Genomic DNA, 26,838 nt, shown 5'->3' on the forward strand with positions numbered 1-26,838 from the left:
CCCTCCCATCATCTTTATTAATTTTTCAAATTCATTAACAATCAAAATTATTAAACTGAGCTCTACTGACATCTGCTGGACATCTGTTTTTCCTTATATTACTAAACCTCACGCTCAGGTTTTACTAATTAGATGGTTACTATTAATTGAACCAATCAAGCAAAGCTGTAATAAATGAAACAGAAAACAGAACTAAGCTAAACATAATCAATCAGCATGTAATAAATCTAAGTAAAGGCTTCTACATCCATTGCTCTAGCTGGTGGAACCATATTTCAGTGTGGTGGTTTAAAACAGATTTTCTGAGCACCCTCTATGCTTTAGACAGAGTGAGTCAGTACTTGGACAAGGTCCCTTCTTGCAAGGAGCACAAGGTCTGGTTGGGGAGACATATATCTAAACAGATTATTTCGGAAAGTATTCTATCCATAGCGCTTCCTCTTTCAGCAGTGAGACAATTGTGCTGTACTCACTGTTCCAAAAACATCTTTGCGGAGTGAACAAAGCAGAGCAATATCATCTATCCATTAAGCAAAACACATTTTTTTTCTTATTTTGCATTTGTACCAGGAATTTCTCACGGGCTTACAAATATGTGTGTGTGTATATTCTAAAATACAATAGGAAAATAGCACATTGAAACCAGCAAATTTTAAATTAAATGTTTACAGAACCTGTAATGTTAACCTCACTATTTTTAAGTTTAGTGGTTCTCAAACTTGACTGTGATCAGAATCATTTGGAGGACTGTTAAAGCCGATTGCTGGCCCCCACCATCAGTTTCTGACCTAGAAAGTCTTGAGTGGACCCCAGAATTTGCATTTCTAACAAGTTCCAGGTAATGCTAATTACTGTTGCTGCTCCAGAAACTGCACTTTGAGAACCAACAGTCTAAGAAAGGTAATTTACCTTTTTTTGGCTTGAACATCCAGGTAGTTGGCAACACCATTAACTGAAAAGAAATTCAGGTGAAGGGACAACTCAAAGAAGGGAGGGGTAGAAAGGATGATAAAGTTGGCTTTTGTCAAGGAAACAGAAGAAAAAGCCCTCAAAGCCAGACCTACAAGAGGGTCTTTTGATATATTTTAATAAAGTATGACTGTAACTCAATTTTTAACCGGGCAGGTATGAACTTGTAAAAGATAAAATAATACACACTGTGCACATTCCCTGTTAGAAGCGATAGAAAATGCACTGGTTATGAGTCATCTAAACTTGAATTGATTACTAGTACAGAACACCCAGGGAATATGCTTATACGAATGGGAGTATGACCACACTCACTTGTATTAGCCTTTCTATTTAGGAGAACTAATGGGTTTTTCCTATTTCTAATGAAGTTTCCAAGCTTCTTGGGTCAGCCCCGTTCTTAAGCATTGAAGTGTTCCTGGATAAATGACCTCTGAGGTACTAAAGAACCATATCACTTTATGAAATTCTCATTTAGGAAACATGGCAAATGACAGGTGATGGCAAATTAGGACAAATGACACCACTAGAGTACATTTACTACTCAGAACATGCTAAGAAAAATAATTGGAAAAAAGAATGAGATTGATGTGCTTTTTTAAAAAAAAGAGACCTTAAAAAAAATTGGTTGGCTAATCAAGGTTCCTTATAAATTCTAAACAAGGGGCAGAGGTGTATTAATTTTCCTCATACAAGCCTTGATGATTCCAGGTGGCACAAATTCATTTTTTAATATAGATATTGTCCACATGATTCTCGTATTACCAGAAGCTTATATTTCTTTGGATTGAAAAAGGTTCTAAATCCTTGGTCAGTCTCCCATTAAAATTATAAACACGTATTTGTTCCAAGTCCATTTCTTTCACTCACTACAATCACTACCACAGAAAATTGATCACCTCGAGATGGCACTGCATCGAGATTATGTCTCATCAGAAATCAGATTCCAGTCACTCCAGCCCTATCATGCTCTTGCTCGTAGCGCTTATGCTCTTTGATGCACACACATTAATCTTTTCAGCTCCTCAGCTAACTCCTGACCTTCCTTCCTTCTTCACTATTGAGTCAGGATTCCATGCTGGCAATCCAGATAAGCGATTTATCTAGACTCATCATACTCAAAGCAGGTTCTGTGGACAGCAGCACAGGCATCGTCTGGGAGCTTGACAGAAATGCAGAATCTCAGGCCCCATCAGACAGGCACATTAGAATCATTTTAACAAGATCACCAAGGGATTTGTATGTACTAATGGCTGAAAAACCCTGACCTCAAAAATAATTTTTTAAAAAATAAGTTTCTTTGACTCTCATATACTTCTTTGCCCTTCCATTACAAAAAGCCAGTCCTGGTCTGATTCTATTATCACATTGAAATTACTTATTTAGATTTATCTATAGGTTTAAACTTTTTTTGTGAACAGAGATCATCTTATCTTTCTAATCCTAGCTAGATGCTATCTTTACCTAGCATATTCTAACAGCACAATTAATACTGTTTAGATTGAAGTTCTTCAAGTTAATTGATATGTAGGTCATAAACCAGTTATTAAAGTGCTAATGAGTATTAGCAGGTTGATGAACTATCTTTGAAAATAAATGCATTTTAATAGGATTCCTGAAGGAAGTGGACTTAACCTAAATCCTTAATAATGCTGTTTTGTTTGTTTTTTTTTTTTTTTTTGAGAAGCCAGCCAGCTAAGTGGAAATAATTTGGGGGCAAGTGACTTTTTGTCCTCAAATTTCCCTCCACCTCACCCATCATTAAGATTGTCCAGATGAAAGAGCTCTAAGTGCTTCTGGGCTGGCTGAGTGGCTTTTAAAGTGTCTTCTCCCTGCAGGATTATAGACTCCATTATCTCTAAATATAGCCAGAAACCGCAGGTCACACAAGAGACCCGGGCATTCTTGAAATTTGTGGAACAAGGAAAAGGGTAGGTGAGGGGTTAACAATAATATCAGAACACATTTCCCTGTAATTGCTCGTCTCATCACTTGTCTTCTTTAGACTCTGAGCTGTCATAGTGAGGACGTCCATTTCATGCACACAGTGCCCCACCAACCCCACTAGGCACCCTGCATACGAACATACAGGTGTTCAATGAATTTAGGGGATAAAACAGTTTAAAGCATTGCTCGTGGCATGATTAAATAAAATGGCATGTCTGCAGCCATATAAACAGACAATGCCAGCAGTTTGGAAAATACCAGCGAGAGAGTGCATGCTAATTCCCGAATGCTGAATCCTAAGAGATCAATATTAAACATCAACTTTTACAATGAGCCACATCAGTATTTTGGCGGGATACAAGTGTTTTTCTTAATATCCCAGCTCCATCAGAGAAGAGGAATTAGGCGACTGTGACATTTCTTTATAAACTGATTTATCAAGAATCCCACCTTTCTCTGCATAATGGCTATGTGCTTCATAAATGCTTTCTATGACACTTATTTGTAGAGTGATAGAACATTAGCTGTAGATGTAATGTCACCATGGTTGTAATTTGCATGTGGATGAAAAGGTAACATAATGTAGAAATGTGAAATTAAACTATGAGCAGCAGTCCTGCTAAGATCCATTTCTCTATTCTCATTATTTCACCTCTTGGTTTATTGTGTTTGCTGCTTTCTCCCATTACTCACAAAACTGTCAAATTAGTCCCTGAGGATGCACTAGAATAGGGCTTCTGGAAAATAGTGTTTCAATAGTTTACGTAATGGGACCGATGAAACCAATGTGTTCTCCACTGTAAAAAAGCCAAGGTTCTCTCACTTTGTTAACTCATTCTCAGCTTTAGAAGGAAAAGAGTGAGTCCGGATGAGAAACAGAATGAGAAAGCAAATAATCAGCAGACTGACCGTTAGGCTTTTCTGAGTTTAAATGATGGTTATAAGAGTAGAAAACACATGACACTTTTAATGACAGTGACATCACAGTGGGAACTATCTAGGGAAAAAGAAATGACACAAAAATTATGATTCTATTCACAGAGTATGAAGAGGAGGGAGGCAAAGGTCTTTTCTAATGCAGTCAGGAGAAAAATAAACTACTATGGGAAAGTTGCAGGAGACAAATGACTTCTTCAAATTTTGTTTGTTCACGAAATTACAACTGTGGTGCAATTTAATGTGCTGTCATTATTTTTCTTCTGGTAGGAAGATGAGCCAGGGAGTGCTAAACCAGAGAACAATGCTAGCTGGTTTTACCAATTGAAATGTAATCTATGAAGAGTTAGTGGGAATGTTCCAAGCATCACTCTGGAGTCTCTGGTGGCCTCTGTGAGGCACTGTCCTCTCCATGCCTCGCTGCTCACATCTAAAGATGTGATACCACCATCTATAACCTTCATTCAGTCAAAGAAGTAAAACAAAAAATGTGCATTTATCTTTAGTATTGAATTCAGACTAGGGGTATGAAGGGCATTTTAATCATATGCACCAAATGACAAAATCTAATTCAGGGATGAAAACAAGTATTTTAAAATTTGGCAAATCTCCATTGTGCTAAGTAACACTACATAGCTGTGTCATGAAAATAAGTGGTACAAAACTATGCCAGGTGACTGAGCAGAAATCCTTTCCAACCTCTGCATATACATTTTATACTTAAGCCTCTTTAATCTCCTCCTCTATTCAAAGTTCCTTTTAGAACTGGTCAGCAGGGAAATCAATTTCTAGAATTAGGTCTTTCGTTCTTAGCCACAGGGTGGATCCTCATATGTATAAAATATACTGCTCTGCTTGAAGCCTAGTAGATTCCTCCCAATTCTGTAATGGTCAGAGTTAAAAATATTTTCCTCTAATACATTTCAGAAGGTACTAAAAATCTTGTTTGACCCAACAATGAAGTAAGTCAAGAATAAACCCTAGGGAATGAGTGTATAGAGAAAAAGACATCATTTACCATAGAAAGACAATATTTCTTAGGTTTAAACCAAAGCAAACAAAAAGCACATGACACTATGTAGTCCTAATAAAATTTTATTGAGAATCAGTAAGTCAATCCTTTATAGAATACAGAAATACATACAGTCTCAGCCCTTCCCAACAAATGGCAATGTAAAATTGGGGTGCGTTCCTTGAATATCCTGAATACTGTGTGTTATCCCTATAGGAGAGAAACAGTTCTACAGTTTAGTAATCCAGTAAAGAGGTGCTCTGACCTATTAAAGGGAAGTAGAAGCGGAATCAGAATTCAGTATGAGTAATAAAGGACGACAGACAAGTACTAGTATCCAAAGGAACAAATAAATAAACGTTTACTCTCCACATTTTGTATTTCAAAATCAGCTAGTAGAAGGCAGGGATCATAAGACAAGACACAAATTAACCTGAGGACATAGGAACAGAGGATCTCTCTCAATTCAATTACATAGGGAAATGATAATAAGGAGAAGAAATGGCCTTGGATCCACTTTCACCTAACACTCTACCCACTGTGATGACTTCTGATGCCAAATAATTGGAATTGACATCAAAGATGAAAAAGGAGCCAAATGACTCTAAGGATTAAAGACTGACAAATCAGATGAGACCAAATCTCAATGGGATCAATCAAAATAGTTATGATAATGTTAACATTTGTTCCATGATGAAAAGTTAACTCTGTAATTTTTCATCACTATAGGAAAAGAAACACATGACAGGATAAATGAACACTATGACAAGCTTTTAAGGTTTTACTACCTAGTTTTTGCATGGATATAGAAGAAACTATTGAGTTTTCTGGGAGGCAACTTTTGGGATTTATTTATTTATTTTGCCAAAGAGAAAAATATATGAGGGAACACGATATAACAGAAATATAATATCATTTAAGATGCCTCTTCCTTTTAAAACTAAGAAAGTTAGTGTAAAAGTTTCTTTCAGTTTCTACCATGGTGTTAGGGTACTGGCCTTAGTTTATAGCCATTGACTAAATTTAAAATCCTATCAGACTTTCTTAGCTGTTAAGCATAAAAAAACCAAACAATGCTACAAATATAAAATCTTGCCAGTTTAATAAGTCCTAAAAAGCCAAAGAAAAAACGGAACCTGCATTGTGTTTGTACTGATGGATTTGTCAATGGATGGCAGTAACCAAATAGTCATCCAAATAGTAACAAGAATTTCATTCAAAATTTTCTTCCCCCTGCCTTGTAGTCTTCCTGAGGTTAAATTAATCAAGATGTTTGGAAAAGCACTGTGATCAAGTCTCTTCTGGATAACAGAAAATGTGTTTTGTTCTTTTTCCCTTAGTAACTATAGTAGCTAAAAGTACAGGCACATTATAGTAAGACATTTGGTTAAACCAAATGAGTTTTATTCTTTCAAGTTGGACACCCAGCCAAAGGCAATCAGCTTTACTGTGAATGCTGACACCGCTGATCTGAAACGCTCATGAGAAAGGCAGCACTTACACACAGCTTATCAGCAGCACTTCAGAAATCTGAGAGGCACGAGCTTGTCTCTGACCAGCACAAGTCACAGAGGAACAAGCTAATCCTACGATTTTGAGCAGTGGGCTTGTTTTTTTAGATCCTATTGTCAGTAGCCTTTATAGGGTCTGACAATTTCCAGTAATATCAGCCATTTTGGTGCTAAGTGGAAAATAATAAGGGACTGCTACCTTCAGGAACCTACATATGCTTAGTGGGCATTTGATTCAAATTCCAATAAAAATAGCACATTTTTGTGACTGAGAGAGCTGTGAAATAGGCACATTTAAAATTCTTAGACCCTGTTTTTTTTAAAGCTGCAAAATGTTATAAAATTAGTCAAAACATATACAAAAGACAAAGCAAACCTGGGAAAGGCAGCAATGGAAGGGGGAGGAGTGGGAGCTGTTGAGTCGAAACATTTGTAGAGAATCTGAAACATCAGGCATTCTACATCTACTATGTAAATATCCGATTCTGAGGGCTCAGAAATTGATGAATGTTAAGCCTAACATATGCAAAGAGGCAGGATTCATTTGTTCTAAGCATGATCATTAGATTTCTATCAAAAGCTTAGTGTTTTTGTTCAAGTTAATGGCTACACACATATATACGGCATCCATCCTGCCTTTTAAAGAGAAGTAGAGTGCTGTACTGTTAGTGAAAAGACCAATGTCTGGAGAAATTGACAGGAAGGAAAATATGGCTTCTATCAAACAGCCAGCACTAAAACATAGTCACTGCAAAATAAGTAAAACACAAGTCAAAGTGTAGAAAGTCAGTCAGACAGGGTGGGTGCTAATCCTAGGTCACGACATATTCACACACATAACACTGGTTTGCTGATCTTATACTAATTCAAGAGAACAAATTTAAATAGATAGTTCCAAAATAAAACAGCTTATTTTAGAGAAAACAATAAACTATTATTGTTAGCTTATCTTGAATTAATCTCTAAATCAGAATTTTCACAATGACCATTGCATTTTAAAAGTTTTTGATAAAAATGTTGGCTAGAGCCTGGATGCTTTATTAACAAAAAGAAGCAAGTCTGAAGTACGTTTATCTCTAGTTTAAACAAACACTGTGAATTTGAAAAATGGTATTTAGGTCCCTAGCACAGTTTACAACTCTGGCAATTTTTGTCCTGGGAGCATATAGTTACTTTTTGTCCCCTTTCATAATCAACCACCTAAAGAAAAGCAAAGTCATAAAACTGTCCTGTTGGAGAAAAAAATACTAAAGAGCAGAGGCAGAGGGCAATGTTTGACAATAATCGTGTATTTCACATTGTTTATCTACATTTAGTTTCTTTTAAACATTTTTAGAACAGTAACAGATAGTTATATTCATAAGCTTAAATAAGAGTAAGATTTCCTCCAACTTCTGAAATATATATACATATGCCCTCAAAATACTGTACATATCAAACTCCCTTTAGGAAGAAACTGAAGTTAAAAGATTTCCTTGGGTATTTTAAAATAAAAGTAAATGATAAAGAAAAAGAACTGAACTAAAGACAAATTCTGAAAAAAAAAAAAACCCCAACTAAATCAAGTACACAGTCTGACTCTGTTTCCTTGAAAAGCAATGACAGCACTTAGCTCAGGTTTGATATACAGAAAGGGTCATGCAGTGAGTTGCTGGGGGCAGGCTTGCCTTTTATAGTTCAAATGCAGGGAACCTGGCTTTCGAAGGCACTAGGAGGTCAGCCAGGAAATATATGGTTCCAGCCATTCCTGCAAGAAGAGAAAGAGGCAAAAGTGACTGCACCAAATGGCCCCATTTTATAAATGGAGTGTCTTCATATTGTAGCATCAATAACATTTCAATAGTAATGATTTAAATAAAATAGACATGTCTATATTTATATTCCTTACAGTTCAATATTAGAGATCACTAGTGAGGTGTTCAGCCTCTTCATCCAGGTGGAAGACAGGAGGGAGTGTGGAGTCAGACAAGTTCAAGGCACAGCCCTGCCATTTACCATACGTGAGCACCATGGGCCACCTACCCGTCTGAGCCTCAATCTTCTCACCTGTGACATTAGGATAATGCGTGTATGTTTTTGCTGAGATGATTTATAATGGCATCTGCAAAATGCCCAGTATGTGCCTAGCTCCATGAGTGGTAGTCACCATTATGACTGTTAGTATTAGGTCCATGTGCTAACCTATTTTTACTATTGCGTTGTTGTATTAGGAAATAAAAAAGCAGTTTAAGAAACGACTATAAAACTAATTTGTTGATAAAGCTACAATTCAAATACATTAATTACCAAGCAGAGAAGTTGATGCTGATATTATAAGGCATATAAGTAGTGTGTGAAAAATACCTTCGAAGAGGGAGAAGGGAGTGTCAGGTGTTCTGCATCCGTGTTCTCCGTAATCTAAGCACCATTCAGCAAACTGAAAATGAGACCAAGTTAAATTACTGGAGTGATTTCTTCCAAAGACTCCTAAAAGTCAAATGAGACCGTCCCTAAGATTTACTCTGAAAAAGTCAAAACTATCTTCAAGGCAGAGAACAGGCATTAATGCAGAAATACGGATGGCCTAGAGTGCGAAACACGGAGGGAATTCAACGAGCTCTCCAAGACACGTATCTCCAAGGTTAGCGTAAAAGGAAGGAAGGAATAAAACCACCCTACATCTTTTCCTCTCACTTAAATGCTGTTGAGTAGAATTATGTCCTTTTAAAGGAAAGTAATTCAACTGAATGGCTTGAAGGTTTTTGTTAAAATAACTGTATTTGTTCTACAGACCTGTGGTTTAAAAATAAATGAATGAAATCAGATTACCCAGAGACCTTTCTGGGAGAGGGCGGTTCTGACTCCTACCTTACAGGCCCTGTACAGGTACTTCATGTCTTGCGTGAGGTTATACAGCGTCAGGAAAGCGTAGGCATTTCCCGCAGCGCCGTGGCACAGCCCATACCCCTTCTTCAGCAGCCCGTACTGCCAGATCACATCTGCGCACTGATAGGCATCACGGAGATATTGTTCCTCCCTGAACACCTGTAGAGTCAAGGGACATAGTTTTATTACAAAGGATAGAAAAGAAAATTCTATTGACGTTTCTTCCCGAAGGGAGGAGAGAGGCAAGTGGCTTGGCAAGAAAGGATATGAGATTTAGGGACAGAGATATGCGTTATATAGGTGGGAACAAATTACAAAACTTCACTAGCTTTGTTTTCTTTTTTAAGTAATTGTTCATGACCTTGTCTGCAGGGACTAACTTTCATGTGTATGTGCTTGTATATGTGGATGTTATCGGGGAAGCAGCTGTTATTTGACCTGCAACTTGCTGTTATCATTAGGTATTTTCCAAAGAACATATGATAACTTTTTTGATAACAACAATGCCCTTCATTATAAGAAAGTTTCTTTACATACTGGAGAAGAAACTACTTCTAAATTGTTCATAAAGACTGATTTGGTTATAAAACACTATACTTTGTCAGAAAAATAGATATACCTTTACAGTCTTTTGTGGCCTCCTATATCTTGATCAAAGACTTAAGAAATATTCTGAGTAGACATTTTAAATATTTCATTGCAAACTAAGTGTTCTTAAAAGTAAATAAAGCAGTTTTAAAAGTTTTTCCATTATATACCACTTTCTCAAAGTAAAATTTCATATACTAAAAGCTTATTTAGACTATGAGATTCCAGTGTCTATTTACAGTCTGTAGATTATTAATTTGTAGATTTGGTATCAATAGATATATATCTTGGTTAACTTCTATTTTTTTTTTCCCTCAAGTAAAAGCCTTTTCTTCTTTGATTATGGTTCTACCATGGCAGGCTTTTTAGAAGTGATACTGGCATTTTTTTATTATAGTAAAATATACATAATATAAAAGTTACCATTTCAATCATTTAAAGTATAAATTCAGTGGCATTAATTACATTCACAATGTTGTATGACCATCACCGCTATCTATTTCCAAAACTTTTTGATTATCCCAAACTGAAACTCTGTACCCATTAAGTGTTAAATACGCACCCACTTCCCTCTCCTCCCCCGACCCCTCACACCAGCACTAGCATCTGATAACTTCTACTCTGCTTTCCTTCTGTATGAATTTAACCATTCTAAATACTTCATATTAACCATCACATCACATAAGTGGAAGCATACATCATTTTTCCTTTTGTATCTGACTTCACTTATTTCACGTATAAAGTTTTCAAGATTCACACATGTTGTAGGATGGATCAGAAGTTCATTCTTTAGTATGGCTGAATACTATTCCAATGTACGTATATACTACAGTTTGTCTATCCATTCATCTGCTGATGGACACTTGCATTGTTTACATGTTTAGGCTGCTGTGAATAATGCTGCTGTGGAACATTGGTGTACAAGTATCTGAATGCTTGATTTTAATTATTTTGGGTAAATACCTAGGAGTGGGATTGCTGGCTCATGTGTTAATTCTCTGTTTAATTTTTTAAGGAACTGCCAAACTGTTCTCTGTGGCAGCTTTATACTCCCACCAGTAGTGCAAGAGGCAAATTCTTTCTATTTTTAATTGAGTTCTTGGGATACTCATCATGGCTCCGCCATTGATGCTATAATCTTGGCTACTCTACTTGTCAATGAAATAATGTCTGCTCTGATACAGATGGACACTATGAGTGATCTTAGGTCCAACAAGTGATTTCTCTATTGCTTCTTTAAGGATTATGTATAAAACTAATTTTAAATTATAGAATTTGATGTTATGTTTTCCAATTTATTTCTAAAACGAGAAAATTCACAGTACCTTGTAGGCCTGGATGAGCATGTAGATTACTCCAGGGGAACCATGGCACCAGTGGACTAGCAGATCTCGAGTGTCACCCACACAAGGAGGGTAATTGCCGGAAGGGAATTTCAGCTGGCAGACATAGTCTACACTGGGCTTGACCAAATTATGTAACTTTGCATGGCTCACTTGAAGGCTGGGCTAAAAATGAGAAATTATTAGTTCTGTTGAAGTAAACAGATCTTCCTAAGCCTCAGCAATGAGTTTTAAACCAGAAAGAAAACATGACCAAAAAGAATTGGAAGTCATTAAGAAGAGGATTCCACACATTCTTTTTCACTTACTAGAACAAACTAAAATTAGGCTATGAGCTAACTCTTAGGGCCATACGTACATATTATTTTTCAATATTTGTTATCTACATACTTATAAATAGTTTACCTAAGCCAATGCTTGAGAATGTGATAGTAAGAGAAGCTTTCTAAGGTTTTAATACCTTAAGCACACTTTAAAGGCCACAAAGAGAAGCGTTAGACAAACCAAACGAACTCTCATTATTACATTTAGAGAAGTGGCAGGTGATGTTTCCAATAGAAGAGGATGCTAACAAGTTAGGAGACCTGGAATCTAGACCCCAAACTGTGGCATGACTCTAGATCAAGCCTTTCTGACGGGGATTTGAGATTGGTACTTTTGCAGGATGATTTTGATACAAAAATATACAGATTAACAGGACACACTGACATATGGCATATGAGCCTCCATTTTTGAGATAATTTTTAGTTTTTCCTTTTGGTCCTGTTCTTAATTCAAAGGACTCCTTAATTCTTTAAATAACAAATTCAAAGTGTTGTCTCTGCCTGGCTGGGGATGGGCTTGTGGGGGCAACGGGAGGCAGTGCTGTGGAGCACAGGCAGAAGAAGGCTGTGGTGGCAGGGAACGAGGTGATACTGATGATAAGCTTTCACAGATACTGAACATGCACTATGTTCTTTAGCAGGGGTCCCCAACCCCTGGGCCACGGACCAGTACCAGTCCATGGCCTGTTAGGAGCAGGGCCACACAGCAGGAGGTGAGCGGCAGGAGAGCCAATGAAACCATCTGTATTTGTAGCCGTTCCCCAGTGCTAGCATCAATGCCTCAGCTCCATCTCAGATCATCAGCATTAGGTTCTCATAGGAGCACTGATACCTGGTGCCAAAAAGGTTGGAGACCGCTGCTTTAAGGCATACACAGATTTCACTTTATCCAAAGAATATTGTACAAGCTCATTTAAAATTGCTAGCGTAGAATGAGTGGATTCTCCTCAAATATGCAGAAATTATCCAAAATGACCAAAAAATGTTTTGCTTTATGCTGATATATAGGTACCTCCTAGAGTGGACTTATCAGACTAAAAATTAAATCATTTTAAACAGACAATAATCTGCCAATTAAAAACTTAGTACTTGGGTTTCCGGATTTCCTACTAGACAATGAAAGGAGACAGAGGGTAAGATGCCCTTGACAATCTGCTTCAAGGAAAAGTCATGTGCTTGTCTAGTCACTGACATGTGTGACTCTAACTCACCTTAAAACTTCAGAAGACATGAACTCTCTTTTCCTGAAAACTTTTAAGAATCGATATTTATTTCTGCTAATAGAGAGCCAATGAGGGGATATGCTAGAAAAATAAAGTAATTTAAGTCTAAATTGTCAAAATTCCTAATTATAGAACTCTTAAATACAACAGTGGGTCTCTTACTGCTACTGACCCTCAAAGTGTGACTCTGCATTCAAAACCAATAATGACCTTGAGTTTTTCAGCATCACTGTCATTGTTTAGTTATGGAGAGAGGGCAGGTCTCACATCGATTTTGCATTATTATAGCCAGCTATTCAACCAGCTAGTAGTATGTATGTCCAAGCACTCATGTTGAACATATTAACGAAACACTTTTCTTTATGTCACATTGTACTTTGGGAAGGTGATGGGGGCACCTTTGCTACCATTAAAAATCAATTTTCTTTTGCCATCGATTCTTATTTACAAGTGCCAATTCCTCCTTATAGGGAACTAAGTAAGACCCAGAAATGATGCTCCCTTGAGAAGTCCTCTTCTGACCTCCCTCCCAGATTATGCTGGCTGCAGTAAATTCTATTTGTTCTTAGTCTATTCGACTTTGGCTGATGTCCCTCGATAGTATTAGATCTTAAGAACTGTTGAGCATAGCCTATTCAGCTATTTTTTGGGTAGGTTATACAAAATCCACTGGAAAGGCTCCTTAGCTTTGTTCTTTAAGGGAGCCTGAGGCAACATATGTTCATTTGTTTTCTATTGATTTTGTTCTTACTCCTGGAATTTGCTTCAATGGATTATGCTTATAACATTCTTAATTCAAAGTATTTACTGAAAGAAAAGAACAGAAGGAACTTCATATAGAAGTATAGGTCAAAACACTTTAGTCTGGACAAGTGGACCTAAGTGAGCATGCATGGTCACCTACAAATCAAATGTCATCTCAAAGCACAGTGCCTTTTATATTTATACACTTGAAAATACACCTTGGCAACCATTACCCTTGTTTGTCTAGGCCAGGTAATTATAAGGAGAGTGATGCAGTAGATGACAGAATAAAACAAGAGTACCTATCTTCTGACCCTAGACAGTACAATCAGAAAGCACATTTTAAAGTCTCACCGTCACCTCTTACCTGCATCAGGAAGTAATAAATTCCTGCCAGGCCATGAGCAGCCCCCACATAATATTCTTGGTACCATTCATACATCAGTGGAGTCTTTGCTGTGAAGTTTCTCTTTTTAGCTAGGTTTTCTCCAGATGTTAAGACTGTTTCACAAATCTACAGGGTGAAAACCAACCAAAATAATGAGAGAATTAGAGGAAAAACACTCCTGATGGAGGTTAAGAAATTTTTGCTGAGATATACTGGGTAATGTGGCAACTTAGACACTATCTTTTAGGCCGTGGAAAGGCACAGTTTAATTCTGCACTCAGAGAAGCAGGTGTGACTGTATTCTTTCTAAAAAGGGGAGGATATGGAGGATCTTGAACTCTTTTCACTAGCTCTTACAAGAACTTACTTGTCAAAGGAAAGCATAAACTGCTTCAGGCACCAAAAGAGACACCTGCACCTGGAAGGTAAAATCTGACCCTCATTTTCTTCTGAAACGGCCTCTAAACTCTCAAACAGAGCAGGCTGGACTACTTATTGAGCCACTCTCTACCGTGTTTCCAACAGCCTTCAACATGTAGCTGTTGGTTCTCTGATCATGCTTGACCTTCAGAGGTCAAGATACACCTTCGAGCTACTTGGGATGTGCTAACTGGAGAAATAAAACCAACAGTCTAGGCAGATAGTAAGTGGGATCCTGAAAAGACTCAAAAAAGCACAAAAACATGGTACCTGCTGAATATAGCTTTGAGGAATTTTTTCCATTCCAAAATTCTTATTCACAAAGAGAAGAGCATAGATGTAGCCCATTTGTCCATAGAGCATTTCATTTGGAGCATGGGGATCAATCTTATTAAGGTGAATTAGCCTGAAAAGAAAAATACATGCCTAGGATAATTTGAAAAGGATCGGATAGTTGTATATACTTAAACATGGTACATTTAAAAAACATACACACAAATATATATGTATGATTATAAATTGAATAATTGCATATTTAAAAATTTAATATATTATAATTATAATTACTATAGGTTTTATTAAATATTAAGTGGGCTAGGTCAAAGCACAAAGTGTAGTCAGGGTTCAAAGATTAACCCTCAACTCAATTTCCTTTCTTCAGTTTACAATGGGACTGTCAAAATAGATGCTCGAAGAATGAAAGAATACATGAACATGGCTGAGGCTACTTGGAGCCTACCTACTCCTCATGGAGGATATGCCCTAAGACTAGCAGCTGGGGTCTGAGAAGATAAGAACTGTTGTTGGCTATTACGGCATTCAGCCTGGAGAAAGGACTAAGTCAATACTCAAAGGGCCATCTATCTCCATAAAATGAAATGCTTGCTGCACCCCTGTTATCTCCTCCCTTGGCTTATTTCTTAACACGTCAGCAGTCCTACTTGAAGTGTCTGTACAGTGGCCTGGTCTACCACAATTGATAATGCACGCAAGTGACATAAAGGTACCAGTCAGTGTTCCCATGTCCCCAGTCTCCCAGCTTCTAGTCCTTCTTTTTTCAAAAAAATCATGGTTACCAATTTCTTATATATTCCTCGAGTTATGTGATGCACATATAAGCGAAATATACATATTTGTAAATGTATCTTTCCAAATGATCTGTGCCTTGCTATTTAACAATACATCTTGACAACCATTCCCTATCAGCACATACAGAGTAGTGTTATTCTTTATCATAGTTGTTTAGTATTCCATAGAATGGGTGTATTATAATTTGTTAGTTCCCTATTGATAGACTCGATTCTGCTTCTCGATGTTATTTTTGGTTTCAGTTCTAGGTAAGATGGAGTAAGCACACTCTACTTTGTATCTCCTTCTAGATGCAGCTCCCAAACCTGGTGAGAATGCCCGAAGCAGCTATCTGAGGACTCTGAGAAGTAAACAGTAGCAGTGGGATGGGGAAGAAGACTGGAATCTGAAGGAGCTCCAAACCAACGGTGAGTTAACCATATTTTCCCCTCTGACATTACCCTGGGCTGAACTCAGTACAGCTTGAACCCTGTAAGTGGGCACCAACGGGCTGACAGAGAGCCCCAGCAGCCCTTTAGTTCTGTCTGCCCTAAGAAAGAATGAGAAGGGGAACTCCTGATATCAGAGAGAGTGGGTAAAACACCTAATTTTTCTTTATTTTCTTTTTTTTATTCTCTGTTTTTTCATGCCCCAAGCCACAAGCAATTGCAATGGTGGTGTCAGAAGTAAAGTAAGCAGGAGCCCAGAGGAGTCAAAACTGAGGGAAGAACCTTCCTCGCAGATCAGGGAGCCCGTCTCGGGAAGGCGCAGTGAGCTCCCCTGGCTTCACCTCTCACTCTAGCTTCCCCATCAGTTGGCCAGATGTAGGCATCATTGTGGGAAGTACATGGTAGAGTTGGGTAACCAAAGCCTCAAATTTCTTTCTAGAAGACCAAAAAGGGAAGCCCCAGGTTACCAGAAAGTAGGTGGAGTTCAGAGAGGGAGATGAGCATGGGAAAGTGACCATATATGTAGTCTAAACTCTGAAAAAAAAAAACCTTTTCCCCTTTATTATTTTTTTGGGGGAGGGGGGAATATATGTAGGAAAAATGTCCTTGCCATTTTAGATTTTATCATATGAAATTTTGAAAGCACATCTCACTTATCTCTAAATTATCCTATAAATTAAATATTACACTGTTTAAGTTATTAAAACTTAATTTTTGTGAAATTTCACAAAATGATATCAGGAAAGAGCCAGGGAGTTTCTAGAAAGAAGTAATTAGGAGAGTATATTAGCCCTACCAAATAATGGCTTTGTTGTCAGGTAGCTTATGACACTAAACCTGCACTAAACTTAATATTTAATCTCTGTACTTTAAAATTCTCATCTATAAAATAAACGGTCCCTTCCAATTAAAAAAATTCTCTTAAGCTGTCTGTGTAAATTTATTTTTAAAGTAGTTAAGAATAAACAGTGCTTGTGCATGTATCTCTCATCTACTTTAGTCCGTACACTAGCAACGGTTAATTAACATTTGAGGTATCAAAACTCACACCCCTGGGGTGACTGGTTATACGTGAAGTACTCTAACCAACATTCAGAGATACTTGGCCTTCAAATAACTTTATCAAAATCTACATCCAATGATTTGTTAACAAGTCTAGTAAGGAATGTTACAAAATGAGTTTTCATTGGTGGAATGAGTGGTGAAGATGGAAGTGTGGGGGTGGGGGGTCTGGCAGATGGTACAGGCTCTACCATGTTTGATGAATAAGATGAAGGGCCTAAGGACAATGTGGCTTTCTTTGAGCCATAAGAACAGGGAAGAGGGCCACTTGTGTGTATGTGTGTGTTTCTCCTTTCTAATCAATGTACATTTGGCAGAATTTGGTCAACTGCTTGTGCTTTCATTTTAACACATTTAGTGGTAAGGTTATAGCTGAGGGGATACAGCCCTTCTACTCTCTGGAGGCTACCAATATCTACAAAAGCCAAAAACGAATGAGCAAACAAAAACTTGACAATTGCTACCACCAGGCTGTACAGCAATAGGTACAGTGAAGAGAGTCAGAGCACCCAAGGGGGGGTACTTGTGAAAGAGAAAATAATTGTCCCCTTCTGATCCCTCCTCACTGCTTCCATAAGCCTGTGGTAAGAGAAGGGGAACGCTTACAATTTAAAATGAAGACGACATGCTTTAATAACCAGAATGAGATGATTTTATTGAGAGAGACTGAGAAAAAGTTCTGAAAGCATCCTTAAGGGAACTTACTCCCCAGTAGGAAAGGGGGGGTTGAAAAAGCACGGCTAGTTGCAGTTACTGACAAAGTTAAACTTTTCCATGTTATATCTCAACAAATGGAGGCATCTCACTCAAACTGGTTAAAATGCAAATGATGGCTCATGCATTTTTTTTTCCTTCTACAAATACAGGCATTAAAACTCACAGTGGAAGAGTGGTTATTGTTAAGTATAAGGCTATAGTGGTAAGAGATTGAGTTATATGGACAGTAGAATTATGGGACATTTTGTTTTTTACTTCAGTATAACTCTCACATACACATACACACACCCCTAATATTTTTAAAAAACTTAAAAACATTTAAGAAAAATTATTTTTTTAATGTCGGAACTGGCAGCTCAAAACATTGAGACCTTAAGAAAATAAAATCTGTTTACTAGATACAAACTCAGCTATTATAGTAAACAGAATGAATGTCTCAGGCTTAATAGGAACTTATTATCAAATTTTAACATAAATGTATCAAATTACATAGCATTTAGATATAAAAATAACTTCTGATTTCATTTTGCAAAGATTTAAAAAACTATTCAAAACGAGAAATTATCATGATTTTTAACCAAACACTGTACTATAGAAGTTAAGCATTAACTCCAATGATGTTCTCAATTATTATATGTTTGAACCACTATACTAGAAAATACCTTTTATTTGCCACCATTATGACCTGTATTACCAGCAGGTGGAGATATATAATTAGCATTCCAATTATTTTGCAGCCAAATTCATTTGCATTTGGGAAGTTCAAAGTAGGTAGCAAATACCTTTCAAATATTTGAAAATAAAGAATTGCTTAGAGCATCTCGTTAAAATAGTACTTTACGGTTTAGGATAAGAAAGTATTCCATTTTGATTTTTCTGGATTTGAATTTAAGTCATTAAATCTCATTAGTTGGGTCCGATGAATTACGAAAGGCAAGACTTTTAAGTGCATGTTTTACATGCTATATTCTAAGATAAGATAAAGAAATGATAGATTTATAAATCATAATGGTTATTTTATGTGTTTTCAGAAACTCTCAAACCCAGAAGCATATCGTTGCAGCTCCATTTATTTGTTTTAATATGTTGATAGTAATAGCAACCAATCTTCAGAAGAGACATGTTGCTGAAACATCAATGAAGGAAGAATAAAGACATATAAGAGCTGGATAGTTCTGTTTCACTGCTAGCAATATTTCCCCTGGGTGTTATTGGGAAAATTTTTTTGCCTTCTTACCATCAAAAGTAGTTTGACTTCTTTTTTTAAAAAAGAAGTCCTTTTCTTACTCATCACACTACAAGAGAGAGGTTATATATTTTCTGACCAGAACACCGAAGTTCTTCATCACTCTAAGTACTGGCCCCAAAGCACTATATACGTCAGGTTAGTCACTTAATTGGGCACCAAACAGGCAGTGCTTTCTATTCATGTAATGGCACTAACTGTCTCTTTGTAGAGGGAAGGGTAAAAACGGACACCTACAAATAAATCAGGCACCAGGAAGAACTACCGCTATTTCCCACCTTATCCCCAAGGCCATGGCCACCGAAGGCCAAATGCTGGACAATCTGAAAACATCTCTCTCTCTCTCTCACACACACACACACCCCTTTTTGGGGGGTCACAGATCCTTTCAAGAAAAGTGTAAGTACTTTCTCCACACTGAATGCAATTTGGGGGTTTTACATACCTCAAGAAGCCCTAGAATTCTCAGGGCCCCAAAGTTAAGAGTCTTTATCTTAAGGGAACACTGATTTCTTTGTATTTCAGTTTCCTTGTCTAAGGATTAGACTTTTGTTGATCTCACTATGTTAAGAAAATATAGGAAAGGTAAGCTGAAATATGATGTTGGCAGTGAAGTATGACAGATGCCACACAGAGAATCTGATTCTGTGATATTTCAAAAGGACTGTGTTGTATGAGGAAGAAGTTTCAGTAAAAAGTAAAACAAACAAGTAGGTTTATTAAATAACTGATGATACCAAATAATTTTGGATTTCCTGAAATTGAATTGAAAAGAGATGTGAAACTAACTCACAAATAATCTTTTTTTCTTCCTCCTCTGCTATAACTCCAGAAATCTGAAAAATCAAAGCTGTAGCCACAAAGAACACATTTTCCTACCATATGTTCACATTCTATATTTTTAATCTTAAATCTATTGGTTATAAATAAAATAATGTTGAAATGTCATAAAATTAAAAAAAAATACATAAATAACAAAAACACGTTATTATTAAGGTATATACAATTTTTTAAATTTATCCCTGAGTGTTTTATAACAAACTAATATTAATATATAGTATTGTTCCCCAAAGAGTATTTCATAGAATAATAGGCCTTAAGATGTCATGAGGAAAAGGGTTGTCTACATAAGTTTGGCAAATTCTGCTTTCTCGAGTAGCTGGAGTTTCCATTCTGAGTTGCTGAAAACTCTGAGCAGACAGTAAAGCTGCATATTTAATGTTGTTTAATTAGTGTTTTCCCCAACATACTGAAGTATACACAGCCCTGGAGTGGAACGTTCACAGTTTTTTCCTCTAAAATACATATTATTTTTTGTTTTTAAGTTATACTAGATAATTTCTAACCTTTGCCAGATGTAGCACCAGCATGTATAAAAAAGGTTATTCAGAAGTATATGTCAATTAGGTGCATGATTTGATATGATTCCCAGATCATTACTGGTAGAACAAAAGACTCCTGGCCCCCCAACCCACCTTGTTAACACCTTCCAGTGGAAAAAGTTAGCTACAATAAGAAAATATCACTGTATAGAGACAAACGGGGGAAGAGGGAGAATTTGTACATATATGCTTAAACAACAAGAGTATGGATCAGTCCTTCTAATATAACACAATATCTTAGAAAGTCTACTTACTGTGTATTCTATAATACAGATGAAACTTGAGGACATTATGCTAAGTGAAATAAGTGGGTCACAAAAAAATATTGAATGACTGCCCTCTATATGAGATACTCTGAGGAGTAAAACATCATAGAGGCAGAAAGTAGAATGGTGGATGCCAGGACCTGGGATGGAGGCGAATGGGGAGTTCCTGTTCATTGGGTACAGATTCAGTTTTACAAGATGAAAAGAGCTATGGAGATGGATGATGCTGATGATGTATTTAATTCCATTGAACTGTACACTTAAAAATGGTTAAAATGGTAAATTTTATGTTATGTGTATTTTACCACAATAAAAGAAATTGGGAAAAAAATAGAAATTCTACAACTAAAAAATCCAATATCTAAATTAAAAAATCCAATATCTAAAATAAAAAAATTCACTGAGAGGGCTAAACAACAGAATGGATATAACAGATAAAAGTGACAGTGAACTCATGAAAAGATCAACATTATCTAATCTTAAGAACTGAGAAGAAAAAAAAGATTGAAAAAAATGAGTCTCAGAGGCTCGTAGAACAGTATGTGTAACTGGAATTCCAGAAGGAGGAGAGAGAGGTTGGGGTAGAAAGAAATATTTGGAAAAATACTGTAGACCTTGATAGGTATTTGGATTACACTGGTACATTCATTTGTCAAAACTCAATAAATATTCACTTAAAACCTGAACAACTCATTATGTATGAAATTTACATCAAAGGAAGAAAATTCTAAACAGATACTGAACTCTAATAAATTACACATAAGCTTGAGTATTTAAAAGGGAAGTATACTGATATCTGAAATTTACTCTGAAATGTAGGCAACCACCCTCCTCCCCACCAAAAGATTACTAATGGAAAGTGGAATGGACACGTGGATAGGTATGTAATAAAGCATGTACAGTAAAATATTAATAGCAGAATCTATGTGGTAGGTATACAGGTATTCACCATTCTTTCAACTTTTCTATATGTTTAAAAATTTTCATAATATAATTTAAGGGGGCAAAAGTCTAGTTATTAGAATTCTAGGCCAAAGCCTATTGTTGAAATACACATCATCTCACCATGTAAGATTAACCAAAGGATCCCCAATAAATAAAATTGGTAATGATAATACTATTCTAACAGTAATTTATAAGAAAGAATAATGGGAACCAAAAACATTGTCAACTTAGGGACAATCGCTGATTAAAATACTTCTGGACCAAAATGGTCAAAAGATCTTAAATACCTCTTTAAAGAAGATATACAGATGATATGAAAAGATGCTCTCCACACCATATGTTATGAGAGAAATGCAAATTAAAACAATAATAAGAAGCCACCATACCCCTCTTAGAAATATCAAAATCCAGAATGCTGACAACACCAAATACTGGCAAGGATGTGGAGCAACAGGAATTCTCATTCACTGCTGGTGGGGATGCTAAATGGTATCGCCACTTTGGAAGACAGTCTGGCAGTTTCTTATAAAAATAAACATATCCTTACCATAACAATCACACTCCTTGGTATATACCCAAAGTAGGTGGAAACTTAAGTCCACATAAAAGCCTGCACATGGATGTTTATAGCAGCTTATAACTGCCAAAACTTGAAAGCAATCAAGATGTCCTTCAGTAGGTAAATGGATAAACTGTGGTACACAATGGAATATTATTTAGTGCTAAAAAGAAATGAGCTATCAAGCCATAAAAAGACATGGAGGAACCTTAACATGTATTACTAAGTGCTAGAAGCCAATTTAAAAAGGCTACATACTGTACGAATCCAATATATTCTGAAAAAGGCAAAACTATGGAGACAGCAGAAAAAGCAAGGGTTGCCAGGGCTTAGGGAGAAGTGAAGAGGGCATTGATAGGCAGAGCATAGAGGATTTTTAGGGCAGTGAAACTACTCTGAGTGACTATAATGATGGCAACACGTCCTTACAAATGTGTCCAACCTATAGAATGTACCACATCAAGAATGAACCCTAATGTAAAGTGTGGACTTTGGGTGATAATGTCATGTCAATAAAGGGTCATCGATGGTGACAAGTGTTAACACTCTGATGGGGGATGTTGCTATTGGGGGAGGCTGTGCATGTGTGGGAACAGGGGGGACATGGAAAATCTCTATACCTTCCTCTCAATTTTGCTGTGAATCCACTGCTCTAAAAAGTAAGGCCTATTAAACAACTAAACAAAACAAAAAACCTTTGCTGGAATTGTAACTCTCCGTATGTCAGCATGCTCAGTGGGAACTGAATAGTACTGCATGCAGAGTTGCATGGCAGCCAGATTTCTTAGTGGAATTCTGAAAGTGTTCAATAAACTCCAGTAAAGAAATAATTGTAATTTATTAGTACAAAAGTTTGGTAATTCTTTATAATTCACAAGTTTCTAGTGGGCTGCTCGGATTTATATTAAAAATGAAAGTCTGGATTTGCATATCATTTGTCCTTAAGAAAAGCAGTTTTGAATCAGTCCGTGTACCCTTAGGAGGTCTCTCTCAACACATCACGGGAAGTGAACTGAATTTTTTCAAAGTCTTGATCTTGGATAGCACTTTGGATTAGTAATCACATGATTATGCTTTTGATTTCATTTTTGTTCCTGAAAGTGATGTTTGATCTGGAATGTGTTGGTGTCATTATATCTTGCAATAAAATAGAGATTATAGTGGCTGTTCCTTAACTACAACATAGGAATAATGTGAGAATTGATCAAATGACAGTACTAAGATTTATTGCTGAGAGAAAAGTAAATTCACTAAAATGTTCTTTTGTTAACACACACACAGAATTAATGTACAATGATGGCTAGATAGAACATCCTCAAAAAGAAACATGGTTACCGAGTGATGCAATCTTCTGCCTGCTTCTCATTGTGCATCTTGTGATACACCACAGCAGCCACTGCCAGTGGGCCTGCATCCCCACAAAGGAAGGTGATGGAACGCTTGGATAAACAGTTCAGACTCTGCTTTACATAGCCATGTGCCATCTGGAGGTAGGCAGGGTCCCCGAATACATCATGGAGATGTAAGTAAAGTACAGCAATACCTGAAAAGGAAAAATAAAATAATGGAAAAATAAGAAAAAATGACTATTATTTCGGTGTGCTGTCAGCTCAGCAGTGTTGATTTTTGATAAGCCACAACAAACACGTAAACTACCTGAAAGTTCAGATGATCTGTGTTCTAGACTCAGCTTTATTACCAAGCAGGTCAAAGAACCAGTTATAGGCAAATACTTACTTGTTCTTAGTCTCCTCATTAGTAAAACTCTAAATAATATGAACTCTAAGACCTGCTAAGAACTCTAAACTCAAGTTTATTAGTAATCTTTGTCGCACTCTGGCTATTGTGTTAATGTATTCTTCTTAATGGTAAAATGAGGCCATTGAAATTATGCTTCCAAATAGAGTCACTTATTAATTTAACAAATAATAACTTACTTAATAAACCAGAAGTGTTTTTTCTTGTGAGCTAAAGAAATTCAAAGACTAGAGAATGAAAAATTCATTTCTCTTCATACAGAAGATAATTTTTCACGTGAGAAGGTACGTAGCATAACCAAATCCCCTACCCTAAACAGTATTATTCCAGGCAGGGACTATAAGAAAACTATTAAATTATTTCAGATCTGAGAGAATAAATTCAATCCCTCCTTCTTTTCTTTTCTCTGTTGAGGACCTAGCCACTTTAGGAACTATACTGTAAAAGCATAACTTGCTTTAGGGCCTTACTCAGTTTGCTTCTTATCCTACTCTTGAAGCTATATGTAATTGAGGTGTCGTCTGCATGTTCTTATTCTAAATGCCTGTCACAGTAGACAGAGCATTCCCTCTGAAGCCGCCTGGTCTCAGGGCAGACTCAAAGATGTGGAGTAGGGAGGCTGTCTGCAGCATTTCCAGAAACTCATTTCTCCCTTTAAAGTACATTTTCCATCTCATTGACCATTTTTAGAAGATACAGGGCCTCTGTTTAAATCTAAATTAATAGAGCTAATCTCTTCACGGATTTCAATGCAGTAAAAATACAGTCTGCAAAATTACTTTTCACTGTACTGAGGACAATTTTAAATTTAGATAGTTTTCTCATTTTGCATGGGTAATCTCCAAAGCTTTGTGCTACAGACAATTCAATTTCACATGGATATTAAGACCAAATTTTCATTTCCTGTCAAAGTTAATAATGTTGTCTGCTTGTTCAAAGTGGCTTCATTTTAGTAATTCCACAAGCTGATGAAAAGCTGTACCAATGTTTAAGGTTTGTAGACATCAGTGTAGAACACCATGATGTAGGTCAGAAAAAACATCTCCTTTTCACAAATAATCAATGTCAACAGCTTCTTCTAGAATTAGGTCCTTAATAGGCTTTATCTCCATCCATACCAGGCATCTGCAGGCAATCCACTTAAATTGTTACCCTTTCATTTTGCCCTCTATTTCTATTGCTGCCTGAACTCTCCTAATTAAGTTATGTGAGCACCAAAGCCAGATAATGACATGATTGAGATCTGAGAAAATAAAAAGTGATTAAATACAAGCCCAATGATTGCTTTCCTTTTCAGACCTTTGTTTCTCATTAGCAACAACTCCTCTTGTCCTAAATGTTTAACAAACAAAACCCATTAAGGTTTGCAATTGTAAGATTTGATGTATTTCTCATAAAAAACAGGCAATCATTTCTCAAGTCTCACAGTATTTCATTTAGATGAAATATTTTGCTTTTTTCTTGTTGATCAACAGAGATTTATCTTGCCAGCCTGTGGAATTTCACAACTTCAGGTTCTTTCTCTCATTCTCATTCTGGGCCTCGGTGTCTGTATATTGTGAGTAAACAATCTCCTGCAGTTTGTAATTTATGTTGCCTGCCTCCCCTGTCATAAAACAATCAAGGATGAAAAGGGTTTCAAGTAAAGAGTGATATTGCCAATTAGAAAAATGTTCCTGGACAAGCTTCTTATAAATCAGTCTAGGTCAGGAAAATAAGACAAAATGTGTAAGTCAAAGACATTTAATGCCTCATCAAAATTTTATACCCCAGGTGCCCTAATTTAATAATAGAAAAAGTAGAGGAAGTGCTTGTGGCCCAATATCTTGAACCTATTCTTATGATCTTCCAACCTTTGACAAGTTGCATGCATATAACATCACCTTTGCATAAACACTAAACGCTGAGAGGTAACTGGTGAGTGGGAAATATAGACAAACTCAGGGGCTCCGCAGGGAAAACTCATTCAGTCCTTACACATACTCACAGCCTAAGGCTTTAAAAAACATAATTTTTATCAAATAAATATGTTCTTCAAAGAAGGAAAAAAAAAAACAGTACTGCAAAGCTTAATAAGCATATGCAGTTCCTTGCCCCACTCTGTTCCTGCCTCCTAGAGGGAACCACTTCCAATCACTTTAGCCATTTCCTCTAGTATCTGCCTCCATATTTCTAATAATAATATGCTTACGTGCTATCTCTTCATTTTACTATATCAGACATTTTTGACTCACATTCCACTCTGTAAAATAAGGATTTAGCTCTTGTGATAGACACTGCTAAGAGGTTCCCCAAAATGTATCCTCCTTTTCCCTCCACAACAATGCCCTGGATTTTAGCTATGCACAGGGCTGCCTATAACAGTCTTCTTTGCAGCTGGGGATGGCCATGTGACTAAGTTCTGACTAGTGAAACAGTGCGAGTAATGGAGGTTGCTTCAGAAAATGTTCTTGAAGGGAGAGGACTTGCCATTTCTTTCCTCCTGGCTAGAATACAGATGTGATGATGTAGCTAAAGCAGCCATTAGACCATAAGGTGGCAGTTTCATGATGAGGATGGCAAAGCATAAAGATCAGAGGCACTTACAACCTGGAAGACCATGAATCTGCCACGTCGCTCCCTGAATTGCATATTTACAAAATAAATAAATTCTGTTGTCTTAAAGCCACTGTTATATTAGGTGTATCCCCACATGTTGGTAAGCCTAATCTGAAATACAGCTGTTTTTAAAGGTAGAGAGGTAGGCAGAAGGCAGATCAGAGTCTAGTAGGCTAGTTCAAGATTTTTGGTTTTATTTGAAAAGCATCATGATAAGCACTGGAAAAGCACAGTTAGATTTTAAAAGTTCATTGTAAGGTTTAGGAAAAAGTGTGTGGAACAGTGGATGCAGAAGGAGCAGCAGTTAGGAGGATGCTTCAGGAGGACAGGCGAGAGACAAGGAGGTTGCAGCAGAGATGAAGTGAGATTTATACTGGAAAGATGTCCGTCTGGAAGGTAAAATCAATGCAACCTGGTGAAGAATGACTGAGAGCGAGATGTCAACATGACTTCCAGATGTTTAACTTGAACAGCTGGAAGGCAAACACCTCTAGGGGAGGGCCAGATTTGGGAGGGAAG

General features: G+C 36.8%; 1 protein-coding gene across 3 annotated transcripts in view; it reads right to left on the minus strand.

Moving 5' to 3' along the window:
• Positions 1 to 4,929: 4,929 nt before the first annotated feature.
• The window catches only part of LANCL1 (LanC like glutathione S-transferase 1), a 38,224-nt gene continuing 16,315 nt past the window's right edge, over positions 4,930 to 26,838 (minus strand). For all 3 annotated transcript variants that reach the window (XM_039844674.1, XM_039844672.1, XM_039844673.1), the window contains exons 4-10: positions 23,299 to 23,506; positions 14,540 to 14,675; positions 13,829 to 13,975; positions 11,154 to 11,336; positions 9,223 to 9,399; positions 8,719 to 8,791; positions 4,930 to 8,122 (exon numbers count right to left, since the gene is read on the minus strand). In XM_039844674.1, coding sequence (XP_039700608.1) covers positions 8,046 to 8,122; positions 8,719 to 8,791; positions 9,223 to 9,399; positions 11,154 to 11,336; positions 13,829 to 13,975; positions 14,540 to 14,675; positions 23,299 to 23,506 — 1,001 coding nt within the window. In that variant the 3' untranslated portion in view covers positions 4,930 to 8,045. The remainder of the gene's footprint in view (positions 8,123 to 8,718; positions 8,792 to 9,222; positions 9,400 to 11,153; positions 11,337 to 13,828; positions 13,976 to 14,539; positions 14,676 to 23,298; positions 23,507 to 26,838) is intronic.

The sequence above is a fragment of the Pteropus medius genome, unplaced genomic scaffold, assembly GCF_902729225.1.
Source record: "Pteropus medius unplaced genomic scaffold, Ma_sr-lr_union100, whole genome shotgun sequence".
In the NCBI taxonomy this organism is placed as follows: Eukaryota; Metazoa; Chordata; class Mammalia; order Chiroptera; family Pteropodidae; genus Pteropus; species Pteropus medius.